This window comes from Artibeus jamaicensis, unplaced genomic scaffold (assembly GCF_021234435.1).
Source record: "Artibeus jamaicensis isolate MK-2021 breed Jamaican fruit bat unplaced genomic scaffold, CSHL_Jam_final contig_445, whole genome shotgun sequence".
NCBI lineage: Eukaryota > Metazoa > Chordata > Mammalia > Chiroptera > Phyllostomidae > Artibeus > Artibeus jamaicensis.
This window is the reverse complement of record NW_026521832.1, coordinates 223,804-250,146: the sequence shown is the minus strand read 5'-3', so window position 1 is coordinate 250,146 and position 26,343 is coordinate 223,804. Positions and strand designations below refer to the sequence as shown.

The 26,343-nt window shown below is 40.9% G+C and overlaps 3 protein-coding genes across 9 annotated transcripts in view; 2 read left to right on the top strand and 1 right to left on the bottom strand.

The window, feature by feature from the left end:
* Positions 1-7,788, bottom strand: part of RNF115 (ring finger protein 115) — a 91,224-nt gene extending 83,436 nt beyond the window's left edge. The window contains exon 1 of one of the 2 annotated variants that reach the window (XM_037145402.2): positions 7,461-7,788. In XM_037145402.2, the coding sequence (XP_037001297.1) occupies positions 7,461-7,562 (102 nt within the window). In that variant the 5' untranslated portion in view covers positions 7,563-7,788. The remainder of the gene's footprint in view (positions 1-7,460) is intronic. The other variant, XM_037145404.2, reaches the window with a different exon arrangement.
* A 119-nt stretch (positions 7,789-7,907) lies between these two features.
* Positions 7,908-22,462, top strand: POLR3C (RNA polymerase III subunit C). Of its 6 annotated transcripts, XM_037145398.2 has the most exons (16): positions 7,908-8,025; positions 8,891-8,974; positions 9,059-9,225; positions 9,720-9,975; positions 10,086-10,271; positions 11,604-11,692; positions 15,354-15,458; positions 15,580-15,672; positions 17,247-17,327; positions 17,564-17,615; positions 17,953-18,013; positions 18,462-18,612; positions 19,331-19,432; positions 19,556-19,605; positions 20,032-20,181; positions 22,030-22,462. In XM_037145398.2, the coding sequence occupies exons 3-16, from the start codon at positions 9,079-9,081 to the stop codon at positions 22,109-22,111; spliced, it is 1,605 nt and encodes a 534-aa protein (XP_037001293.2). In that variant the 5' UTR covers positions 7,908-8,025; positions 8,891-8,974; positions 9,059-9,078; the 3' UTR covers positions 22,112-22,462. The 6 variants fall into 6 exon arrangements, with proteins under 6 accessions (XP_037001293.2, XP_037001292.2, XP_037001291.2 ...); XM_037145397.2 differs by lacking the exon at positions 8,891-8,974 and having other exon boundaries at positions 7,909-8,025; XM_037145396.2 differs by lacking the exons at positions 7,908-8,025; positions 8,891-8,974 and adding an exon at positions 8,074-8,289.
* Positions 22,463-23,759: 1,297 nt separating this feature from the next.
* NUDT17 (nudix hydrolase 17) lies at positions 23,760-26,213 on the top strand. The gene is given in 9 exon segments (XM_053666192.1): positions 23,760-23,893; positions 24,275-24,439; positions 24,441-24,472; positions 24,698-24,723; positions 24,862-24,954; positions 25,208-25,306; positions 25,518-25,654; positions 26,052-26,146; positions 26,149-26,213. Coding segments are annotated over 9 exon segments (846 nt in total).
* The last annotated feature ends 130 nt before the right edge of the window (positions 26,214-26,343 follow it).

Sequence of the window (26,343 nt, the reverse complement as noted above, 5' to 3'; positions counted from 1 at the left end):
AGTAAACATAATGAAACCTTTTCTAGACAATGGTCCTCCAGGTTTAACATCTATTCAAATCTGCACATCAACAGCAAGGAGGTAAAGATACCTTGTCTATGAAGAACTTCCCTGTAACAGTAGTTGAAATTATGAAGGAGAGAGATTACCTATTTGGACAGATTTTTAAGAAAAATAAAACAGCCTATTTGGGGAAATGGGGCTAGAAAACCTACTTAACATAGAAGAAAAACATGCCTAGTTTAAAAAATCACCAGAGCCAACTATTTGACACACATTCCTCTGGACATCTTTAAGGAACTTTGAACTGCTAACAACTGAACTTAAAAAAAGATTTTAAAAATCTTTCACAATCTAACCTAAACTTCTGTATGTGAAACTATAAGAACTATTTCAAATGTTTCAATTATGGTTAAGGCCCTATTTTCTCTACAAATAAGGATTGCTCAATTCTATACTAACTTCCAATCAGAGATGACATATGTCCATTTCTCTTAATGCCCATCATTCAATTTTCCAATAAGGGCACCTCAGTATCGCACCTCAGTATCATTTTACAGTAGGACATAACATAATAAACTGAGTCAGATGACTTGGCACCAGTCACATGAAGAATTAGTATTAAAGCAAGGACAGATAACTTTTTAAAAAATACAATATTGCCTTTTATTTTTAAAAATTTTAAAGAGTTTATTTATTTTTGGAGAGAGGAGAAGGAAAGGAGAGAGGGACAGAAATATCAATGTGTGGTTGCCTCTTGGCACACCCCCGACTTGGGAACCTGGCCCCCAACCCAGGCATGTGCCCTGCCTGGGAATCAAACCAGCAACCCTTTGGTGCACAAGCTAGCACTCAGTCCACTAAGCTACACCGGGCCAAGACTGACCACTTTAATTCACCCTCTTCACCAACAGTTCTGAGAAACTAACAGTTTAACCACAAAATTTCCTGGGCTCATTTAATGTCTAAGAGGTATAAGAGAAACACAGCAAGTAAAACTTGACTCATGCTAAGATGAGCTGTAGGAAAACTAAAAGTTACGCATGTTGTCTGCTTTTCTCTTTACTTTCAAACTAAAATTTCCTGCATATGACATGCATGTTACCCCCTCAATTCCCAAGTGACAAAAAAATTTGGATATATTTCTTTCAGAAGTTGTCCTACAATGTGTAACTTGAGAGGAGTGATCCAATTACTGTCTCAGTAACCACTAAGAGATAAAGTGACCACAACTGTCACTGCTATAAATGGAATAGCAGCCACTAACCACAATTCTAAACAATCCCTCCCATCAGGGCTTTGGCTAAAATTACATGCTTTCAATTAATTTACTGAAAATTCTCACCAGGATCCCAAAATTAGAGATCAAACTCATAATCAGAATAAAATCATAAACAACACTGACTTAAGATGGCAATGACTATCCCCATTTCACCCAGTGTTCCTCAACCTTAGCACTCCTTATATTTTGGGCCCAATAATTCTTTGATGTTGGGGGCTGTCCAGTGAACTGTAGCATGTTTAGAAGTATCCCTGACTTTACATACTGCCTGAATCAACCCTCTACCTTCCTCCCAATTTGACAACGAAAAAGGTCTACAGACACTGCCAAGTATCTCCTGCAGAGCAAAACTGACCTTGACTGAGAAACAACTGCTCTACACTGTTTCCTTTATTGTTCATTATTAAGCTGTGGAGAGCTGAAGAACTCAGCTTCCACAGGCTTATTACTTTTAATACCCCTTCTAACCTGACTATAGAGAATAAGCTGCAATACACACCATTCCTCTTCTAAGATGGCCCTCTTTGACCTCTCCCTGAACATAAGGTCATAAAAAGCCAACTAAACATAAAGAAACATGGGGTGTCAGTACCCAATCAGTACTTCCCCCCAAAATACAAGAAATTTCATCTGCAGTGAGTTTAAGATTTTATATTCTTCCCCATACTGAAAAAGTCCCACAGATTTCCCCAGTATATACATGTCTATCAGTAGAATTAAGACTAGGATAGGCCTTCTACCCATACAAATATATATTTTTTAAATGTATTTTATTGATTACACCATTACAGTTGTTCTATTCCCCCCCTTCATTCCCCTCCACCCTGCACACCCCTCCCCCACCATTCCCCCCCTTTAGTTTATGACCACGTGTCTCAAGTTCTTTAGATACTATATTTTCCCTACTATTCTTGCCCTCACCCCTATCTATTTTCTATCTACGGTCTATGCTACTTATTTTCTGTACCTTCTCCTTCTCCCACTCCCGTTACTAACCCTTCATGTGATCTTCATTTCTGTGGTTCTACTCCTGATCTAGCTGTCCTCTTAGTTTGCTTTTGTTTTAGGTGTGGTTGTTGATAACTGTGAGTTTGCTGTCCTTTCACTGTTCATCTTTTTTATCTTCTTCTTTTTCTTAGATAAGTCCCTTTAACATTTCATATAATAAGGGCTTGGTGATGATGAACTCCTTGAATTTGGTCTTATCTGAGAAGCACTTTATCTGTCCTTCCATTCTAAATGAAAGCTTTGCTGGATAGAGCAATCTTGGATGAAGGTCTTTGGATTTCATGACTTGGAATACTTCTTTCCAGCCCCTTCTTGCCTGTAAGGTCTCTTTTGAGAAATCTGACAGTCTGATGGGGACTCCTTTGTAGGTGACTGTCCCCTTATCTCTTGCTGCTTCTAGGATTCTCTCCTTCATTTTAATCTTGGCTAATATAATTATGATGTGCCTTGGTGTGTTCATTCTTGGGTCCAACTTCTTTGGGACTCTCTGAGATTCCTGAATTTTCTGGAAGTCTCTTTCCTTTGCCAGATTGGGGAAGTTCTTTATTATTTGTTCAAATAAGTGTTCCACTTGTAGCCATTCCTCCTCCCCTTCTGGTACCCCTATAATTCGGACGTTGGAGCGCTTAAAGATGTCCTGGAGGTTCCTTAGCCTCTCTTAATTTTTTTGAATTCTTGTTTCTTCATCCTTTTCTGTTTGGTCATTTTTTTCTTCTTTCTGATCCACTCCATTGATTTGAGTCCCAGTTTTCGTCCCATCACTATTGGTTTCCTGTGCATTTCCCTTCATTTAAATTAGTTTAGCCTTCATATGTTCCTCTAATTTGTGGGTATAATCAACCAGTTCTGTGAGCATCCTGATCACCAGTGTTTTGAACTGTGCCTCTGATAGGCTGGCAATTTCTTGTTCACTTAGAGTTATTGACTCTGGGGCTCTGAGTTCTTCTTGAGCCATGTTTTGATCTGTTCGCACCTATTACATATGAGGAGAGGAGCCTTAGTTATTCACCAGGGCGGGGCCACCCAGGTCACTGGTTTGTGACGCTGTATGTGGGGACAGGGTCAGAGAGGGAGCAATAGTAGTCCCCTCTGCTCCTTCTCACCGCTGGGACCTGCCGGGTCTGTCTCACTGCTTGCTCCTTCGCTGGTTTATCTGCGCGGAAATGTGTGACCGCAGTCTGCCTGCCACCTTACACCTTCACTGGGTCCGGCAGTCACTACCCCACACCTGGGATCCACCCTTGGCTGCCTGCGCGCCTGGGTCTGGGGATCTTTTTTGCTGGACCCTGCTCTACTGCTGGCTCTGCCCCTCTTACCAGTCTGGCTGAGTGGTTCGTTGTTGTCGGACTCCCGTATTGTTCAATTTTCTGTGGTTTGGCTGTGTTTTTTGTTGCTAAAGCTTTGTTGTTTTTATACTTGGTTGTGGGAGAAGGCACAGTGTTTCCACCTATGCCTCCATCTGGCGGAAGTCCTCAAATACATATTTCTTATTTCTAGATCCTTCAAAGGGAACACATTTACTGACACGGTATGTTCAAATTTTATGTGGTAGCACCTACATTTTGTACCATTGACGCCTTTAGATCTCACAACATTAAAGCCACTACTTTTCAAATAGAGTTACTGGGTATAGAACTCATTATATTCCACTTATTCATTCAAGAAATATTTAATAAGCAACTACTATACAGAACCACATCAATGGTAGATAATCAAGTACTACCTCTGTGGTACTACCCACTTAGCCCTCAATGTAACATAGTAACTCCATCAGTTTTGACTTCACATTGTCTCTCAATAGAATAGTTAAGTGAGGGAGAAGCTTCTCATGTTTTGAAAATGAAGTTATTTTCATTTAATTTCTTCTATCATGATTACCAAAACATATATTTACCAATCATACATAAAATTTAAACCCTGGTGTTTTCAGACCACATAATCAAAGCCTCTTATTTCAAAGTCCAAGTTTAGTACAGTGAAATTATTCTAACTGTAAATAGGAGAACACTCTTAAATATAGAAAATTTCTAAACCAGTACTCACTTGTAGAATGGACACTCTTTTAAAACCTAACAGATAACAGCACTACTGATTATTATTTTCATTTTAAAATTCCTTTCGCGGTTTCCCCAAATTTCATAATGTTTTCTTTCTAAATGAAAATTTGTATCCTTTTATCTGAGAGGATCAGATAAACTTTTCAATGTTCCCCTACTCATAATAATCATACTGAGTTACCAGTGTTTGAAGTGGTTTCTCAGTACCAGAGACAGGTTTGTGCTAAACCACTGGTCACAATTAAATGTTGGTCACTCTTACAACCAATATTTTCAAGATGACAGTCTGGGTTAAGGATACAGAAATGGCTATGAAACAAGATGAAACTCACTGGCTTGTCTAGGAATAAAAACTCTACTGTTGATCTCACTGTGCCTTTTCCTAAAAAAATGGGTAACAATTTCTAAATGTTTCTCCCTTCTTCCTCAAATCACTCTTCCTTTCCTACCTCAATCTATGCTATTCTCCTCAATCTGAATTCTACCTGTTCTACAGAACTCAATTTAAAACCCATCTCTCACTTTCCCTTACCTCACCAAAGTCACCTTATCTCCCTTTCTTTAAATTCTAAAGCACATGTTATCCATCTTCATTCACCTTACATTAACTTTTCCATGTCTGTCTCATCTTTCCAACAAAACTAGGAATATGTGAGGCCATATTCCTAGGTACTGCCTTCAGGATATCCAGCAGAGAACCTTGTATGTATGTATAAGTATTCTGTCATATTTGTTAGACTTTAATTTACAAACCGGCCATCACACATTATGTGATGCCTCCAGGAATCACATTAAGGCTTAGAAAAATACCTAACATCTTTCAAATTATCCCTTTTCAAGAGCTCTATGCAGTGAAGACTTCAAGTAGTAAGAAGAAAAGGTGTAAGTTATGGAAAGTTAAGATTGTTTCCTTACCCTAAAAAACACATAAGTGACCAACTTAAAGAACCAGAAAAGCTAAGGATGCTAACAGACGATACTGGACTTTTTGTGATGATCACTTTGAAAGGTATATAAATATCAGATCACTATGTTGTACACCTGAAACTAATATAATATTATATGTCAACTATAATTTAAAAAGAGCTTTACTTCCAGGGATGTTGGGCGTGGGGGAAAGATCAGAAGAGCTACGGCTACAATGTTCAACAAAGCATCACATTCAACCACATGTGGACATTTCAGACTCGCTCTTTGTGGTAAGACAGGTCTGGGGGCTCTGATGTCCACTGGAAAAGAAAAAGCAAAAAAACAAAAACAAAAAAACAAACAAGGCACCTGCCCTTCTCAGCATTAAAATATGGCACAAAGTGCACAAGGGCATGAATAGATAAGCAAAACTAAGTAATATGTAGAATGACAAGAAGAAAATTCTGAGATGTTCTAAATTAAAATTACAGAGGCCAGAGAGTGAGAGAAAGTGACAGAACAATTAGCCTGTGAACAGCTGTGGCCCAGCTTTCACAAAAGACTGCTTACATTCCTTTGGAACTTCATATTAATATGCAGGCAGCTATTTCCGAAATAATCCTACCAGGCACCATGGCACTCCAGGAACTTCTGCTTCTTGTTTATATGTGGGTTTTCCCGACTGTGGCCCACAGCCAATCCACAGGAGGAGACGTATCTTTTTGTGGATTTTGTCCCTATCCCAGAGCTGGCTCCACTTCACCCTCTCCCACCTCTTTACCCATAGTTAATGTAAATACTTTCAGCCAGTTTACATCTTCTTGATGTATAAAAATGCTGACAAACCTCAAGACAACGGACATGTCTTTCCTACCAAGCTGGTGATTTAGACTTCAGGCCCAAAGACTGGTCTTCTTTTTGGCCAGCAGTGGCCTAATAAACCCTTTCTTTTAAAAAAGATTTTCATCCATCTAAGTTAAAAATTTGTGTTTCGTTAGATGAAACTGAGTGGAAAGGAAAGAAAATGCCTAAAAGCCTGAAAAAGCACAACTTTCAGGTGATACGGTTAAAACGCCCTTTAGATGCTTATTCACAGACTCCATTTTTGTTTCTAAGAAATAAGACATACAGTCATGCTTCGGAAGGCCTTCTCATTGATACTATCTGAGACACTATAAATAGGTTTTTGGTAGCCATCCTGTCTTAAAACTGAACCTTTATACTGCTAAGTAGAACCATCATAACTAATCCTAAAGATGGCTGGCCAAAGGATTCATAATCTCCGGGGTGGGTCTCCCTGCAGTAGCCATAACCCAACACCAAACAGCTTCAGGGTTTTGCTAGCATGCTGCAGAAGCACTCTCTTCACAACCATTAGCACTACATCCCTAAGGGTTATCAGTCTAGCAGAAACTGGTGAAAACCAATTTATGTCAGAGGATGCAGTTACATTCTGTCCTGGATCTTTTCATTAGGTAAAGACAGAATTCGGGAGAGGGGCTGATTAGCGAGATGGGATACTGATTGGGTACTGACACCCCCAGGGGCTGAGAAGACCCTGGCAGCATGACAAGTTGAAGCAGTATGTCCTGCCTTCTTCCTAAAACCATTTCCTTCAATCGTGATAGGGAGCGCAGGCAGTCTGCAAGGCATAAGTGTACTTCACAAGAACCCTGGAAAATCACTGAGTAACAAAATCGCCCTCCGCTGCAGTTACCTTCCCCCCTCTCTTTCTGTGCTCTCTAACAGGGACCATCATCAATCCGCTATTTTGATTCACTGAAGATAAGGAGTGGGTAAGTTCTGGTGAGAAGTGGAAAAAGAAATAAAGGAACATGAGAAGCAACAGCGGAATCAGTGGGGTGTAGAGTCATCGTAACAAGGAGCCAAGGTGAAGAAGAATGAAAGAAAATTAAGAGCAGAGTTTTCAGGGTAGAACCTGCTAAGGAAGAAAAAAGATGGGGGGGGGGGGTAAAGAAAGGAGAAGGAAGGGGGCAGGTGGAGCGCCCGAGGGGTGGGGATTCAGGGAGTTAGGAAACAAGGGCCCAGACGCCCAGTGTCTCGGGCTAGCGACCAGAGAACGGTGGTTAGCAGTACTTGGGAAACCGATTTCAGGGATGTGCGGGAAGCTTAAAACCCATTCCAGGACTTAGAGGCGAGGAATCCACAACGATGCCCGAGTGCAGGGGTCACGGGGCTCTTACCGGTAGTTTGGGGCTGACTTCGCCCTTGCAAAAGTGGCAGAAAAACCTGTGCGCTGCGAGGGCGGTGCCTGAGCCGGTCCCGGCTGCCGAGGCCTCCGCCATTTTTTTCTTCCGCCGCGGCGGACCGAGAGGGCCGACGGCCAATCCCTCGCCAGGCTACTACCTCCTGCCTCTGCCGTCGCTGCAGCTTCCTCTGTGCTCTCCGCCGCTTCGGAGCTCTGTCAGTCACTTGAGTCGGCCTGGCCCAAAAAGGCGGCGGCACAGATCGCGACCACAGTGCCTTCCTCCAGCACCTAAGAGATACAAAACGGAAAACCCACCCGCCGCTCCTCCAACAGTCCCTCACCAGTCCTCCAAACCTCCCAGCGAGAGGAAAGAAAGAGCGTCCCCGGAAACCACCGAGATTCTGGGGTAGAGTGGCCTACGCCTTTCTCTTTTCCGGGTCCTCGTCGTTGTCAGTCTTGTGAGAGAGGGCCAAATCTCCCACTCTGCCACGGCGGTTAGAGGGAGCCGCTACGAACCCGTGGCGGGGAACTTCGCGGCGTTAAACCGCAGTGACCCAGAGGTGAGTGGAAAACGCTGTCTGAACTGGGCGGCCCTGTCTCTGGATCAATGAACCCAGTCCCGAACTGGGAACCTGCGTGCAGGAAGTAAAGCTAGAACCAAGCTCCTTGGAAGGCCTTTTCGAAAATGGCAGTCAGGGGATGCTTCTCGAAAGATGAGTGGATGAGATGCTGAAGCTGAGAGGCAAAGACTTGGCTTCTAAGGAACTGTGAGAAATAAATGAACAAACCAATGTTTGGCAGCACTTGTGATGATACAAAAAAACGCAAGTATTTATGTAGTATGATCTGCTGGTATCTACTTTGTGAAGAAGTAGAATTTTCAGAATTAGATACTGTCTTGCAAACATACCTCATCTCCTATTTGAAACACCCTGTCGCGAAGCTTCCCTTTACCTATTAATTTCTTCTTAGTTGCCATTCCTTTTATGGACTGGGAATGACACTGCCTGTTCACTCCCAATAGGCTGTAAAGTAGCCTTAATTCTTCCAAACAATGAAGTGTAGAATTGAAAGTCTGTGACATTGCAAAACTATCTTACACCCAGTGCTTTGTTTAAAGAAAATTAGAATCACATACAATCTCATAAAAATAAATGTAGTGTATAGTCCAGTCTTTTTTTGTTCATACATTTTTCTTCATTGAATTTCCCTCTACATTTTGCTTTGTAGCTCTCCTTTTATTTGGTGAACAATTTTCTATGCTAAAACATTATACAGTATAAATTTTAAGTGTTGGAGTAGTATTTCATTGTATGATATACCATAATTTATTGAATTAATTCCTAACTGTTAGATCTTAGGTTGTTTCCAGTATGTTAGTATTCTAAGGAGAACTACAGCGACATCTTTTTATTATTTCCTTAGAACAAAGTATCCAAAACAGAATTACTAAGTTGAAGATATGAAAATATTAAGGCTTTTGGTATATATCAAATCACCCTTTACAAAGTACGTGCATTTATACTTAGCAGTTCTACTCCCAACATAAAAGAAAAACTTCCCAGTATACAGTGATTTTTAATTCCTTTACAGCTCTGAGATTCCTTAGTACGATGACCCAAGCAGAAATTAAACTATGTTCTTTGTTGCTGCAAGAGCATTTTGGAGAGATCGTGGAAAAGATTGGAGTCCACCTAATCAGAACTGGCAGCCAGCCAATAAGAGCAATTGTCCATGACACAGGAACATCACTGGATCAGGTATGTTTGAATGGTATAAATTGCTTTTATTTTCATCAGTTTCTTTTACCTACCTTTGAAAGCCTGTTTTAGGATCAGAACAGTATTATTTGTGGGGAAAGGATGAGATGTAGACCTCAAGGTTCTGCTTCTCAAAGTGTTCCTGGCTCATCGTTGCTTCTTAGGCAAATCTTTGCTCTTCCTTTGCCATACCTCATTTTTCATAATAAGTTTATGAATTTCAATACTACCTTTAAGGAATGAGAATAATAGAAGGGAAGTAAATTGTACTTTGAAAGATAAAGATCAGAGGAAATAAGAGCATCATAGCAAGGAATCTTCCTGATTTCTTCCATTGATGTGTGATTCTTACTAGCTCTTCCAATGGAAGGAGGAAGGTAGCACAGAGATTCTTACCCAGCCATCTCCTGATGCTTAGTAAACTGTTGGGCAAAAATTGTCAGCAATAGTAAGCTGTGTCTTCAGATCTTTTCTCTCTTTTGAATCTTATCTAGGTTAAAAAAGCCCTTTGTGTCCTCATCCAACATAACCTGGTGATATATCAAGTGTATAGACGTGGTATGGTGGAGTATGAAGCCCAGTGCAGCCGGGTGTTGCGAATGCTCAGGTATCCCCGTTACATCTATACTGCCAAAACACTGTACAATGACACTGGAGAGCTGATTGTTGAGGAGTTGCTGTTGAATGGCAAAATGACAATGTCAGATCTCGTGAAGAAAGTGGCAGACCGGCTCACAGAAACAATGGAGGGTTAGTACTGTATCGGCAGCTATTAGCAAAAGCATAAATTGGCTGGCTGCAGGAGCAGACCCTCAGCTATCCTAGGCCATCTCACCTGCCTCTTTTCTCTTGTTGTACAGATGGCAAGACCATGGACTATGCTGAGGTATCAAGCACATTTGTGCGACTAGCAGACACACACTTTGTGCAGCGTTGCCCATTGGTACATGTCACTGAGAATTCAGACCCTGGGCCACCACCACCTGCCCCCACTCTTGTCATCAATGAAAAGGACATGTACCTGGTTCCTAAACTGAGCTTGATAGGTAAGGAATTTTGACCCCCATAACTGATTTTCTCTAATTGTAGATTCTTCCTCAGTGATTGTTAAATGAATTAATCAATCAGTTATCAAGTATTTACTCTGCCAGATACTGTGGTGTAATATATGAAAAACCTTTATTGTTTTTGCGTTTATGGGGCTTAAGGCTAACACAGGAGACTTACATTAATGAAATAACCACATAGGCATATAACTAACAAACTGTGATAAACACTATGAAGGAAAAGTGTGAGGTGTTTTGAAAATATGTAGCAGGACTATAGTTATCTGGGGATTTGGGACAAATACTTCTTTAAGAAAGTGGTATTTGCCTTGGCTTGTGTAGCTCAGTGCATTGAGCACGGGCCTGCGAACCAGGGTATCACAGTTCAATTCCCAGTCAGAGCACATGCCTGAGTTGCAGGCCAGTTCCCAGCAGGGGACTCATGACAGGCCCTACATTGATAATTCTCTCCCTCTTTTCTTCCCTTCCCCTCTAAAGACAAATAAAATCTTTTAAAAATATTAATTAATTAATTAATTTTTTTTAAAAAGTGGTATTTGACCTAAAATTTGAAGCAGAAGTAGGAGCCAGCCAGAGAGGTAAAGTATAAAGGGGTACAAAGGATAAGCATTTTTGACAAAAGGAATAGTATGTAGTGAGAAACAAATAAGAGTACTTGAGAAAGTGAAAGAAGGTCAGTTAAAGCATGTTGAAAAAAGGAAAGAGAGCCTTGAGAGTAAGGGAGATAGGCAGGGGTTAGATTATGCAAGACTTCATAGAATATCTATTTTTTACCCTAAGAACAGGAAAACCACTAAAGGATTTTAAGCAGCGAAGTGACACAATCTAATTTGCATTTTTAAAGATTTTCTTATGTGCAGAAAGGATGGGGCAAGAGTAAATGTAGACAAACCATTGAAAAATTAGATGTAGATGAGGTGAAGGAGATAGGTATCAAGAATGACTTCTATGTGTCTGATCTGCATATGTGGGAGGATGATGTTGCCATTAGCTGTAAAAGGAAGCATCAGAGTGTCCTTATTTAACATATCAATTCCAGCTTCTCAACAATTAGCTCTGCAGTTGTCATTGTACAATTGAACAGGAGTAATTTGAGGGATTAAGGTTATTAATTCCTTTTTTAACATGTTGAATTTCAGATCACCTCATCATTTACATGAGTTTCTTATAGTTACTCCATCTCCTGAGCAATGCTAACCTAGAGGCAGCTACAGAAGTCCTTAGACTAGGGACACATCTGCTCTCTTGTTTGATCATTTCCTGTCATCGTATTAGATGTAGCCTAACTATTCCAACTGTTTTATTTGGCAGGGAAAGGTAAAAGGAGGAGATCATCAGAGGACGATGCTACTGGAGAGCCCAAGGCCAAGAGACCAAAACATACCACAGATAACAAAGAGGTAATGGGGCTTTTTGATGAGGAGTCCTCACCCTGTGGCATGCCAGAAGGAGCACTAAGATAAGCTCCAAGAGACTTTGAAGATTCCTGGGTTGAGAAGTATAGTATATAGTAGGATTATAAACTTCATTAAATATTAGCCAGCAACAGACTAATGAAGAGTGAGTGAACTCCATTGCTGATTCCCTTCTGTGGCTTAACTTCACTCACTGGACAGAGGTAGCAGCTTATGCAAAAAAGGGGGGGGAGAGCCTACAAAAAGTTTATGTTATTCAGAATAGCTGGGACATAGAGACCCATGAGAGCCAGTGGTAAGAAATGCATCTGAAAAGCTATATGTAAGCATGAGCTTTTGTCTTCCAACACCTTTTCAGTGTCTGTATAAAGATGTCTAATAAGCATCTCAAATTCAGTACAGCCAAAACAGAATAATTGCTTTCCTCCAACCCAAATATTTATTCTCTCAGCTTTCCTCATTTTAGTAAAGAACACCACCTATGCTAGCTAGGTGGTGACCTGCTAGGACACTGCCATTTGCTTAAGCCAAAATCCTAGGAACCATCCAGTTCCCCAATACAACCTGTCGGCCTATTTTCCAAAGTTACCTGAACTCCAACTCTTTCTCACCATTTCCACTGCTATCATCCTAGTCCAAACCACTACCATCTCTAGTCAAAACTTTGCCAACTCTCCTACATGGTCTCACTTCCTGCATTCATACCTATTAAAAACCAAAATTAGTTTCTAAGATTTTTTTCTTTAATCCCAACATGTCACTGATTTAGAATCCTTTAATAGCTTCCCATTAGTCTTAGAAGAAATACAAGTCTTAACTATGGATTATTAAGCCTTACATGACCTGCTAGGGACAAGGCTTTCCAACCTCAGCACTTCACAATCTTCTTCTTGCTCACTGTGTTCCAGCTTTCTTTCCAGTTCTCAAACATGTCAGACTCACCCTGGCTGGGTAGTTTCATTGGATAGCACCATCCCGATACACCAAAGTTGCAGGTTTGACCCCCCAGTCAGGGTATATACAAGAATCAGCCAATGAATGCATAAATAAGTGGAACAACAAATTGATCTCTTCCTTTCTCTTACTTTCTCTGTCTCTTTCAATTTTTTTGAGGTAAAAAAAAATGTCAAACTCTTTGCAGTCTTCAGGCGTTGCCTTTAGTAATTCTTCAACTTCAAATTCTTTTCCCACAGATCTTTATATAATTGCCTCTTTTAAATCATATTTTCTTACAGTTTATGCATTATTGCCCACCCTCATCCTGAGTCACTACCACATTTTTCCATTTCATATCCATAGCCTTTATAAGTAGCTGAAATTATTTTTTATTTGTGTACTCTGTTTGTTTTTATACTCTCAGTAGGCTATACATTCCTCAAGTATCTTGACCCTGGCACCTAGAATATTAGCAAGACATCATTAAATATTGCTTGATTGACTAAGAGGTGTGGACTCTATCCTGAAGGCCAGGGGAACTACTAATGAATTTTAAGCGGGGGACTAAAATGGCTAGATTTGTATTTTAGAAAGATTACTATAGTAGAGTGGTTCATAACTTGTGTGACTCCTTGGATGGATTTCAAAGAGTCCACTGGAATTTATGCATATATATTTTTCTGTAAAGTATTTCATAGTCTTCAAGGGAATTGTGACCCCAAAAAAGTTTTAAAAAAAACTGCTGCTGAGTAATGGGAAGAATGATGCAAAAGGAACAACATTAAAAATAGAAAATCTAGTTACCATTTTTATAGCATCTGCTATATTAAAATGAAAACCAGTTAGGAGGCTATTGTAGTAATCAATGTGAGCCATAATTAAAGCCTGAAATAAGGTAATGTCAGTCAAGGTAAAGAAAAATATATATTTGATAAATAGAAAGACTGGATAGAACTTGGTAATTGGATGGTATATGAGGGAGAGCAAGGGATTAGTGATGATAATCAAGTTTCTAGCTTAAGAAATTGCATTTGTTATAGTTAGCTGAAAACTTTGAAAAAGAACAGTTTTAGGAAACAGATGCAAATGTCAAATAGGCAGTTGAGTCTATGTACCTGGAACTTGATAATGTTCTAGAATTAATAGATTTAGGAGTACATCAGTAGTTAAAACCTCAAGAACAGGTAAACCTAAGCACAATACGTAGAGTCAAAAAAAATGACTATAGACAGAACCCTGAGGAACATCATTATTTATAGGTGGCATCTGGCAAAGGAATCTGTGCAGATTGAGGAAAAGTAAACACAATGGTTAGGAGGAGCACCAATAAAGAATGGTGTCAGGCCCTAGCTAGACACCATTCAGATGGTGGCTCAGATGGTTGGAGTCTGACTAGTGTGTGGCTCAGATGGTTGGAGTCGTCCTGTAAACTGAAAGGTCTCAGGTTCAATAATGGGTCAGGGCACATGCCTAGATTGTGGGTTCCATCCCCTAGTTGGGGCATGTATGAGAGGCAACTGATCAATGTTTCTCACATCAGTGTTTTTCTCCCTTCCTCCCTTCCCCTCTCTCTAAAGTTGGTTTTTTAAAAAATTTAAAATTAGGAAATGAAAAAAGAAAAAAAGAATGGTATCATAAAATTCAAGGGCCACAGAGAGTTAAGAAAAAATGTCCAGCCATGTCATATGTTTCAGAAAGATCAAAAAAGATCAGAACTGGAAAGTTTTCTTTGCACTTAACAACAAGGAGGTCCTCAGGGACCTTTGCATTTCATTCAGTACAGCGCTGGAAATGGGTTGAATACATCTGTGAATGGGGATATAGCTGGGATGGTCAACTCTTTGAAAACCTTGGCTATGACAAAAGTGAAAAAGAGAAAAGGCATAGCGTTGAAGAATTATTTTAGAGTAGTATAGATTTGAATAAGGTAAAGGCTGATAAGAAACAAACAGACAGTAAAGAAAGAGAAGCTGAAGATTGAGAGAGGAGGGAACACTGAGCTGGGTCCCTGAGAATGCAGAAGAGGGTAAAATCTAGCCTACCAGTATGGACATTAACCTTAGGTAAAAGGAGAAACATTTTTTTCACTGTGATAAAAGTGAAATTAAAAAAGAAAGTCCTGGCTGGGGTAGCTCAGTGGATTGAGTACTGGCCTGTGAACCAAAGGGTTGCTGGTTCAATTCCCTATCAAGGCACGTCTGGGTTTTGGGCCAGGTCTTCAGTAGGGGGCACTCAAGAGGCAACCACACATTGATGTTTCCCTCTCTCCATCCATTCCCCTATCTCTATAAATAGTAGATAGATAGGTAGATAGATAGAATGTATATAAAAAATTTTTTTAAATGAAGAAAAGAAAGAAATGTGGGGTATGTGCACAGAGTTGAATGAGTTTTGGCCTAATGGCTTTTGTTTTCTCTCTGAAATAAGATGCAAGGTCATCTGCTGAGAGTGGTAAGGGTGGGGTAAGTATGAGATCTGAGGATACTGGAGAAGAGTAAAAATATAAGTTGAAAAACGTTGGAGGTGGGCTTAGAGAATCTGGTCTGAGACTGAATTTATTGAGGCACTAGTCCACTTGACTGGATGATTTTTCTGCAACCAATTTGTTGCTATTGTATAGGAAAAGAAATGGTGACTAGTTCAATCCAAGCTCCCCACCAGAAAATTCTTCACTACATCTAGATGCTTCTAATCCTTTTTTCCTCCTCAGCCCACTCCAGATGATGGAATTTATTGGCAAGCAAACCTCGACAGATTCCACCAGCACTTCCGAGACCAAGCCATTGTCAGCGCAGTTGCCAACAGGATGGACCAGGTGATATTTACGTGGGTGGGACAGAGACCATCAGGGACATTCTTATTTGCCTGATGTAGCCATAGATCAGAGCCAACACAGAAGAATGAATTCTGAATTCTAGTTCACTTTTCAAACACAGACCAGCAGCGAGATTGTGAGGACCATGCTTCGGATGAGTGAGGTTACCACTCGCTCTAGCGCCCCCTTCACTCAGCCATTGTCTTCCAATGAGGTGAGTTTGATGTGCTACTTTTCTGACAGGTTCTTGGATATTACAACATACAGCCTGGTATTAGGTTGAGCTTGGAGCCTTAAAAGAAAGAGTCTTTGTCGTTTAAGGTGAGATGGGTATTACCTTCAGGTAGTAGGTACCAAAATATTTGGTGTCTTGGATCCAACCTATAAAAACCTAATGTATTCTATTAGTCATAGTACAAACTATTCCATTCTAAGAATGCACTATTTGGAATCTGCGAGCCTTGGTGCTCAGGACATTATTTGGCTCCTTATATATATTTTTTCAATATATTAATTTTGCACATTTTAAATGTTTTATTATATCTGTTTCTTAAAATGTTAATATTTAATGTTTCTAACATGTTTATTTTCTAATATTCTAGAGTAATCTATTTCATAGTTATTATATTTTTCCATATAAAATATACTTAGTAAACTTTTATGTTTATATTAAACATTTTTAACTTGTATAACAAAAAATTAAAGGGTATTTTTTTCTGATGATAAAAGTAATTACATGACCTGTATTCAAACTGCATAGACATGTATAATTTTTAAAAAGTTGTAGTTCCACCCTGGCCGGCATGGCTCAGTTGGTTGGAGTGTTATCCCAAGGACTGAAAGGTTGCAGGTTCAGTCCCCGGTCAGGTCACATACCTAGGTTGCAGGTTGGATCCCCCTGGTCAGGGTGCATATGAGAGACAACCAATCAGTGTTTCTCTCTTTATTCCCCACCCCTCTCTCTAAAAGTCCTCAGATAAGGATTAAAAAATAAAAGGTATAGTTCCCCAAACTTTCAGGAATGCTGGGTATGTTCTATATCTTATTGCAGATGATACTTAAATGGGTATATTACAATTTTCAACATTCATCAAGTTAAATCCTTCAGACCTGTGCTTCTTCTATACATGTAACATATCTCAATTCTAATATATTCAGGATGTGGCATAAATAACACCCCTCTTTTATTACAAAATCATAAGCATATAATTCTGTAACGTAGCAGTGTCACACACAGGCATACCATATGACATTTTAGGTTCAAATTAAAACTATAAATTATTACCCTACCAACCACATTCAAGCAGGCATTACTTCTGCTAGACCCTATACATAGTTTTGCATAATTCCAACCTCAGAGATCTTTGTTTATAGTTTGATATGTATCTTTATTGAGACCTTTTTTATGTATTTCACATATGTGTAGGTATGTGTATATATATTTTAACCAAAAAAATAATGGATTACATTCTATCTACTGTTCTAAACTTTCATTTTTCACATGCCAGCATGAAATACACCTTCTTTTCACATCAGTTACAGATCTGTCCTATTCTTTATAATGGCTATATCATATTCCACTTAATGACTATGCTGTTTTTTATTTTAATCCATTTCATCTTATTGGATATTTGGGTTATTTCTAGATATTTACTGTTAAAAACAATGCTGCTGTAGTTTTAGGTATTTTTATATTGTGGTGTCTAAAATTAAAACATCTTTATTTTAGTGATGTCAGCAATTCTAAGTTCCCAAACCCATTTTCCCTGTCTCTTTTTGTTCCCATAGATCTTCAGATCCCTACCTGTTGGCTATAACATCTCTAAGCAAGTTCTTGATCAATATCTCACTCTGCTGGCAGATGATCCAGTAAGTCTGGTTTTGCTTTTTTGTTGTTTGTTTATCTCTTTTTTCTGCTATGTTTATGATTTATTTCTACCACTGATACCTGGTGTCATTCTCTTGTAGCCTCATTCTCTACATAGCCAACTGAGACAATAAGAGGGTTACCTTCTACAAACTCTTGGCCAGATTAGCTCCTTTACAAACAGAATCACTGGATTTTCCATTCAGTTAACACACACACTCTCTCTTTTTTTCAATAGCTAGAGTTTGTTGGAAAGTCTGGCGACAGTGGTGGAGGAATGTATATCATCAGTATCCTTACCAGTGATTACCTTACAGTCAAGCATCCAGACTGTGAAAGAGGGTGGTGACTTAGGAAAGAAAGGGTTTGATAATATTTAGTATACTAAATAAATTAACACATTGATGATAAATAAAAAGGACTTTTAATTAACCACATTTTTGTTAAGCTAAATCCTGATTTGAACACCATAGTTAATTAAGGTTTAGAAATACTTATTTACCATAAGTGTGATCAATGTGGAAAACAAATAACATTTAAATTCTAAATTAGAGACTTGGGAATAAAACTAAGACTACAATGACCAAGCCAAAACATTATTGAATAACCTTAATCCTCTACATGAAGACCTGCATAAGGCTCTCGGATCCCTAGCCAGAACCAGTCTGGAGTCTGTCGTACAGGAGAGGTAAGAGGGTCACCCTGTTTGGGGTTGGGGTCAGACACTTCCTTTCCATGCCCTATTTGAACAAGTAATGTAATCATTATGTAAGCAGCCAGCATAGGCATACCTTGGTATATCTTGCCACATTTTTCCACTCAACTGCTTTGGATCCTATCTACTACTACTCTTCATCCTAAATATCCTCCTGCTTAATTCCCAGTGGTACCAATTAACCAGCCTTCCTAAAGCTTTTATTTACCAGGGCAGGAACTGAGGTGCTCAAGTGTGTCAGCAGTCAGTGACTACCATATAATTAGTAGCACCATCATCAACCGTGAAGTTGTAAAAGAATTCTGATTGCTATTCTTCTCTGGTCCTGGCTCCACACATGCAAACAGCAACCACTATCTGTGACTAGGAGCTAAAGCTGATATATGTTGTCATGCCATTTGCTTTCTTCATTCCTTTCCAGATTTGGGTCTCGCTGTGCCAGAATATTTCGTCTAGTTTTGCAAAAGAAACACCTGGAACAGAAGCAGGTAGAAGACTTTGCAATGATTCCCGCAAAGGAGGCAAAGGATATGCTTTATAAGATGCTCTCAGAAAATTTCATATCACTCCAGGTAACCAATGATGTAATAATCATCAACCAACAGAGCTGGACTACAGTGAAACTCCTGAGGCAAGCACCTAAACCCCAAGCAAACTCCGTATCCAGCTCTGAGACGGGGGGGGGGAGGATTAATAAAGACACAGCAAGCACTTGAAAAATAGTCATGGAGCTATAATTGACCAAGTAGAAAAGAATAAGAAGTCACCCCTCCCTTTTTCTTTAGCTCCTCGTCTCTGTGATCTCCCATTTCCTTAAACCTTAAGTTTATTATTGATTAAATCTATCAACAACATCTAGTGAGTTATTATATGCAGAGCCATGTAATAGGCCCTATAAGGAGATAAAATGGATTTTGGAGTTAGAATCATAACTCTGCGTCTTATCTAGTTACAGTGAGCAAATTACCCACCATAATTTTCCCACCTATAAAATGGTGATGGATGATGGTAATGAAAAAAAACGTGGTTTGTGGTAAAGATAAGTATCATCTACATGGCACAAAAGAATTGCTCAGTAAATGTTAGTTGCCTTCTTATCTTCACTCAAGTTAATAGTCAAATGAAAAAAGCAGCTCAGTTCTCCTTGTGTCTGATTATGCCATAAACACAGATTCTAAATAACTGGGGGAAAGAAGAGAGCGTAGTAGCGTCAGCTAGGACAAATGTTTACTGTGCTAGTTCTGAAGAACAGTATAATTTCTCTGATTTTTCTTTTCTGTGGACAAGTAGGAAATTCCCAAAACGCCAGACCATGCCCCTTCCAGGACTTTCTATTTATATACTGTGAACATCCTGTCAGCTGCCCGAATGTTGCTGCACAGGTGCTACAAGGTAACTCCTTTGGACCTTTTCTGTATTCCCTCCACACTAGTTTTACTCTCAGGCCCCTTTTAGCCATTTTACCTGAGCTACTTAAATAGAACTACGTGCATTTTTTGTCTTCTCTCTCCTCAGAGCATAGCCAATCTGATAGAAAGGAGACAATTTGAAACCAAAGAGAACAAGTGAGTAGCATTTTAGTTTAGTAATTATACATTTTTCAAGGTCAAATGCTTGAGGAGAAATTTCCTATAGAAACAGAAACCAGTAGAGACAATAACTAGTTTCATTGTATTGAATTGTTGACTTAGGTTGGTATAAATAATGCATGAGCCTATACTTTTCTAATATACCCCCAGTGAAATAATTTTGTATATTAAATTAATGAGAAATGTACAAACCATCGCCAAACTTACATTGCAAATGAGAGACAGTAAGAGTTTCAGGAGTGAAGTCACATTTCTAATTAAGTTTATAGAAAACATCCTTGGAGGGTAAAGTTATCCACTTTGACCAGGAATGAGGTTAAGGGGGAGTTATGCCCCAGGCTAATGAGTAAAAAGAATCTCCACGGCTAGGGGACAAGCTTCAGAGTTTTGTTTGTCCAACAGGCGTCTACTAGAAAAGTCTCAGAGGGTAGAAGCCATCATTGCATCTATGCAGGCTACAGGTGCAGAGGCGGCACAGCTACAGGAAATAGAGGAGATGATCACAGCCCCTGAACGCCAACAGCTAGAGAGTCTAAAACGTAATGTCAACAAGTAAGCATCATACACTTCAAACTTATGTTTCAAAATACCTTCAAGACAAATCCACCTCTCCCAAATTAATACAACGAAACTTAAACTATCTTCTTTTAAGTTCAGTTAACAGAATTTAATCCACCTGTTTCCCTAAGCTGAAAACTCTGAAGACATCCTCAGCTTCTTCTCCCTCACCACACACTCTTGTTCACCAAAATTGTGATTTTACTTCAGTAATGTGTCTCAAATCTGGCCTTTTTTTTTTTTTTAGATTTTATTTATTTATTTTTAGAGAGAGAGGGGAAGGGAGGGAGAAAGAGAAACAACAACGTGTGGTTGCCTCTCACATGGCCCCACTGAGGATCTGGCCTGCAACCCAGGCATGTGCTGAGTAGGAATCGAACCGGCTACCCTTTGGTTCGCAGCCCACAATCAATCCACTGAACTACACCAACCAGAGCTCAAATCTGGCCTTTCATCTTGGCCCCTGTACAGGCCTTCAAAACCCCTTTCCTAGGTCTTCACAATTACCACTACCCCTCCTCATCCCCTGCCAACCATCTCTTAAAAGCTCTCACATTTATTATCTCTAAAATGATTGATCTCACTCCACTTTAAATGCTTTATAAATTCCTATATTTATAGTATAAAGACCAGCCTCCTTGATGTAACATTTAGAACCTTTTACAATTTCATAACTGCCTATCTCTCCATCTTCATTTCCTTTTACTTCTCACCATTTGCCTTAATAGGGATTGCTTTGAATCTGATTACTTTGGGGAGTGCTGCCATCTTAACAATATTAAATTTCCAACCCATGAACATGGGACGTCTTTCCTTATATTTGTCTTTAATGGCTCAGTGATGTTTTGTCATTTTCCATGTTTAGGTCCTGTACTACTTTTGTTAAATTTATTCCTAAGTATTTTATGTTTTCATGCTATTTTAGCATTTTCTTTATTTCATTTTTGGAATTAATTGACAGTGTATAGGAATAAAACTAATTTTGTGTTTTGATGTTACATCCTGCAATTTTTAAGAATTCGTTGACTCTCCTTGGCTGGTGTAGCTCAATGGATCGAGCATGGGCCTGCAAACCAAAGGGTCTCCAGTTTGATTCCCAGTCCAGGGAACATGTCCTGGGTTGCTGGCCAGGTCCCCAGTGTGGGATACATGAGAGGCAACCACACATTGATGTTTCTCTCCCTCTTTCTCCCCTTCTCTCTCTAAAAAAAAATAAATCTAAAAAAGAAAAAAGAATTTGATTCATTTTTTTTGTTTGCAGATCCTTTGAGATTTTTCCATGTATAGGATCATATCAATCTGAATGCCTTTTATTTTTTTCTTAATTGCCCTTCACTAGAACCTACAGTAAGAGGTTGAATGAAAGTGAAAAACAGACATCCTTGTTTTATTCCTGATCTTAAGGAAAAAGCTTTCAGTTTTTCACCATTAAGTATGATATTAGCTATGGAGTTTTTATAGATGGCTTCAATCATGTCGAGAAAGTTCTATTCCTAATCACTACACACTTAGCCTTAACCACTCTCAGATTCTATTTTAAAGCACTCTAGATCCTTTTATACCTTGGCCTTTACATGTGCTATTGTTTCTTCTCATAAGTTACAACTTTAACTTCTTGTAGGACAGAGGCTACATTTTTTGAATCCTTGGCAATTCCCACAGTGCCTGGCATTTAAGAGATGTTCAGTAAATAGGATAATGATCTATTGGTTCTCCTGCTTTCTACCCAGGACTCTCAAGGGTAACCGGGCTTTTCTCCATGGCCACACCCAGCCTCATCTCTAATCACAAATATGCTAATAAATGTTCAGTCTGAGAAGATGCTTTCACTTTTTCACTCAGGTTGGATGCCAGTGAGATCCAGGTGGATGAAACTATCTTCTTGCTGGAGTCATACATAGAGAACACCATGAAGAGACAGTAACAATGACCCTGAAAAAGAATCTTGCTCAAAGATCTGGAGGGACTGGAAGGAAAAATAAAGGAGGTGCCTGGATGCACTCTTTGCAGTGGGATAAGTTATAGATTCTGGTACTGAAATCCTTCATCCCCACCTCCCACAATACACCAGAAAGAGTGAGACATTTTTTTTTTAAGTTTGCTGATCCTTCTTGACCTATCACTACATTCTCCTCTTTGGCAGGAGAAGTTTAAAATCAACTATAGTAATCCATCAGTTCCCACCAAGAAGTCAGCTCATCCTATGTTACATCATCCTTGGAAGTGGAAGAAATTTCTTCCCAATTCCATTTTCAAAAGTTGTACCTGTTCTCTATTTTGTTACAATGTAGTCTTTTTAAAGATTTTATTTATTTTCAGAGAGCTGGGAAGGTGGGGGGAGAGGGAGAGGAACATCAATGTGTGGTTGCCTCTAGTGTGCCCCACACTGGGGACCTGGCCTGCACCCCAGTCATGTGCCCTAGACTGGGTATGGAACTGGCAACCCTTTGGTTCACAGGCCCACACTCAGTCCTCTGAGCCACACTAGCTGGGGCTGTTTTGGTTACAATGTAATCTTAAACACATACATACAATGTAGAGAATGTAAAAGACTACCACGAAGTAGGGGGAAAAGCTATTTTCGGGACTAGTAGGTGCATCAGCCCAAGCAGTCACTCTAGAATCTATGGGTAGAAGCCACATTTGCCAGCTCCAGGCTGACATTGTGTATGTAAAACATTTCATAAAGCCCAGCATATGGTAAGCAATCACTGCCTTCCTCTTCTCCGTAGTTCTTTAAGAGTGGCAATTCTAAGCTTGCTTTCTCAGTACCATAATTAATATAGTGGATGTAACTTGTCATAGCAGCCTCAGTTCACATGAAGCAGTTAAGTGTTGTTTTGTCATCTCTAGTTTCCTCTTACCAATGTTGGTTCTAATTAATTAAAACATCTGAGTGCCAATTAATTGCTAGCCATTATCCTAGGTATAACATACAAAGGTAACCATGATGGCTACTCATCATTTAGTGAGCACATATTATATACCCAGTACTAGGTCATACCCTAGGGATACAAAGATAACTACATGTGCATACTACATGTGATAACTATTGTGCATACAGGCTAATGGGAGGAGACAAAGAAGTATGGAGGGGGGCGTATAATGGAAAGCATCATGTACAGAGACCATTTAGAAAGTGTCACTTGATCTGTAGTTTGAAAAATGAAAATGAGGATTTGCCAGATGGAAGGGGACAAGGATCCCAGAGGGAAGCAGAGACTGGTTTGGGGGAGAACTGCAAATAGGATATAACTAGAAAAAAAGGCATATGAATCATGCCAGACCTGAGGCAAAAGAGAGGTGTCAAAAATGTTCTCTGCATATCTGGTGAGGAGATAGGTGTAATCAATTTGAGGCGATCCCTGCTGCAACAAGTGCACAGAGCGTTGTGGAAGGGTGCTTATAGTTCAGCCTGAGGCTGTTGGACAGGGAACATGTGAGACCAGAAATCATGAGGTCTGGGGATCATTGTCCTAAAAAAAGATGGTAAGAAAAGAGGAGCTAAAGGTTTCAAAGTGGCCTCCTTTGTCATTTATTAATATTACACTGATGATTCATCTCCAAATGTTATGCCTAAATTTCCCCGGGACATTGGGGAAGCTTGCCTTCCTTTCGACCCCGTAGACCGAGGGGAGGTGCCACTGGGCCACCAGAGGGCGCCAACCAGGATGCAGCGAACCACAGTGACAGTACAGCCGCCGCGGTGCGGTGCTACTGGTGCTACTGCTTCTTTCCGGACGCCAGGAGTAGGTGAGCTTCCAGGCAGTGTTTGTGGCCCGTTAGGCGCCGGGGCAGGGTTCGGGTCGTGGTTCGCATACTGTGACTTGCAGCGAGGACAGCTGCTCCTTTCAGACAGGCCATTCCCGGGTGCCTCAGCCAGGCTTCTGCTTCAGGTTAGGAGGGCCCCAGCGGTGGGGAGTGATGGAAGGAACTGTAGGTATTGCCTAGGCCTTGGACCTGGTGAGAGCTGCCTACAAGGTCTGGGGGCCCGGCCTATCACCTCACCTTAGCCTCCTCCCCCAACCCGCGCCGTATCATCCAGTTTTTAAAGGCTCCACCCGGCTACTACAATTTTAACCTAAAGGACTCCCTCCTGCCAGCGACCCCCTTTCTGCCCTTTTGCGGCCCTGAACCAACAGCCCAAGCCTCTGGGAACCAAGCTGCCCAAGAATCGAGGTGTGGATCTGGGTGTGGCAATCATCCTGCAGTCCAGCGACATGACCGTCTTGTTGACCCGAAGGACACACACCCTCAGTTTCCCCCAACCTCTGGGTACCCCCAGGTGAGCACCCTAAAGTCGAGGCCCTGAGTCCTGGGAAGAAACTTGGTCTTCACCTAACATGCCATTCCCAGTTTGAGAAATACAGTAGGCACAGAGATGTGGTCTGCTCCATAATCACAGGAGGCTGCAACTGCATCTGTGCCCACTAGAGAGGGCAATGTAAATAGTGAGTGGTGGCCGCTAGCCAAGAATACCATTTACCTATTGGGCCCACTGTTGTTGCAGGTGGGCACATGGAACTTGATGAAGAGGTAGCTATTCAGCTGACCCAATCTGCACCCTGTCCTGAACCAAAGACCTATCTGGGACCACCTTGGGTGTGGCCTGAGAAAGGGGCAAACCAAGGACTTGGAGGTCAGGCACTGGCTGACTCAACCTCTTTCTGCCAGCTGCTGGACGGAGGGCTTCGAGAGCTTTATGAGGAGAGTGGACTACAGCTGCCCCAGGGCCAGTTCTCTTGGGTCCCTCTGGGGTTATGGGAGGTGAGACAGGGACCTGGCAGAGGTCCCTCCCTATTTAACCAAGAACCCTCAATTTGTACCCCACTAAGTCCCATAAAACAGTCTTTCCTGCTTTGGCCACAGGAAAAATAATGGAGAGTGGGTGGTTTGGTGTTCCCAAACCCACAATCCTCACCTGTGTCTGTCTGGCACCATCTCTACCTTCCACTTCCTCAGCTGTATTGAGTCTCAGAAAGAAACAGGAAGTTCTCATTTTGCCATTTTCTTCTCTTAGTCTGCCTACCCTCCTAGGCTGAGCTGGGGTGTCCCCAAATACCATCACATCATTCTCTATCTACTTGTGGTCTCCCAGGAGTCACAGCAGCAGCTGCAGGTAGGGTTGGCAGTGGAGGGAGGATATGGGGGCACAGGAGGCCCAGACTGGTTTTGACTATGACTACGGTGGGGGAAAGGGAAAATAGGAGAAATCCAATAGCCTTGCCCCCTTCCCCAAGTTTCTCTCCATTCCACCTGTGGGTAGATTATGATCAGAACAGGCTTCCTGAGACAAGCCATTATAAAGGGATCAACATGTCTGGCCCCAGGCACCGATCCAACGAAATCCAAGTGAGGTGAGCACCTTTATATGGCTGGATGCAGATGTAGCAGCTGCAGTGGCCGCCACAGAGGATGGGACAGGGACACCGAGACATCCCTCCCAGGACCTACCACCCTCTGTCCTGTAAGTAAAATCTTTTCCCTAACCCTCCAACACACCAACACATACACATTGAGAAGTTCAGCTTCTGTCTCCCAGGAGGAGGGGTGATTTGTGTGGTGGGAGTTTTAGGTGGAGAGTTGGTCAACTAATAATTGAAGAAAACACATGAGATGAAACACACTGTCCATCAAACTCTGAGGGTTTCTGCTCTGAATGGCTAGCCCTAAAGCCCTGGGTTTGTGTCCTACTCTCCCATAGGGCCAAGTCATTTAAGCCTCCTTGAGCCTGTTTTCTTTCTGTAAAATGAGGTTAACATCCACCTGCCCTTCTCCTGTGGCATCTGAGAGGATTATGACAATGGATATGAAAGTGGGCTAAGCCACAAGGCACAGCCTAGACAGGAGCTGTCATTATGTAGTGCAGTGGAACTACAGGAGGATGGAAGAGTGCGACCTCTAGCTGTGCCCATGTCCACACTGCTGCAGACAACCCCAACCACCGCAGAAGTCAAAGAAGTGGCAGCACTGGGACCAAGTTTGCCCTCAGGCTCTGGCTGCAACATCTGTGCAGGAAAGGGTGAAGAAGGGTAGGAGGCTCCACAGGGTTGGGCTAAATGTATTAGTGCTTTTGTGGGCATTGGGGGAGGGGGTAAGAAGAAACTAATGCCCCTGGAAGTCCTCAGTGTGGCACTTCTACCATGTGAAACTGGA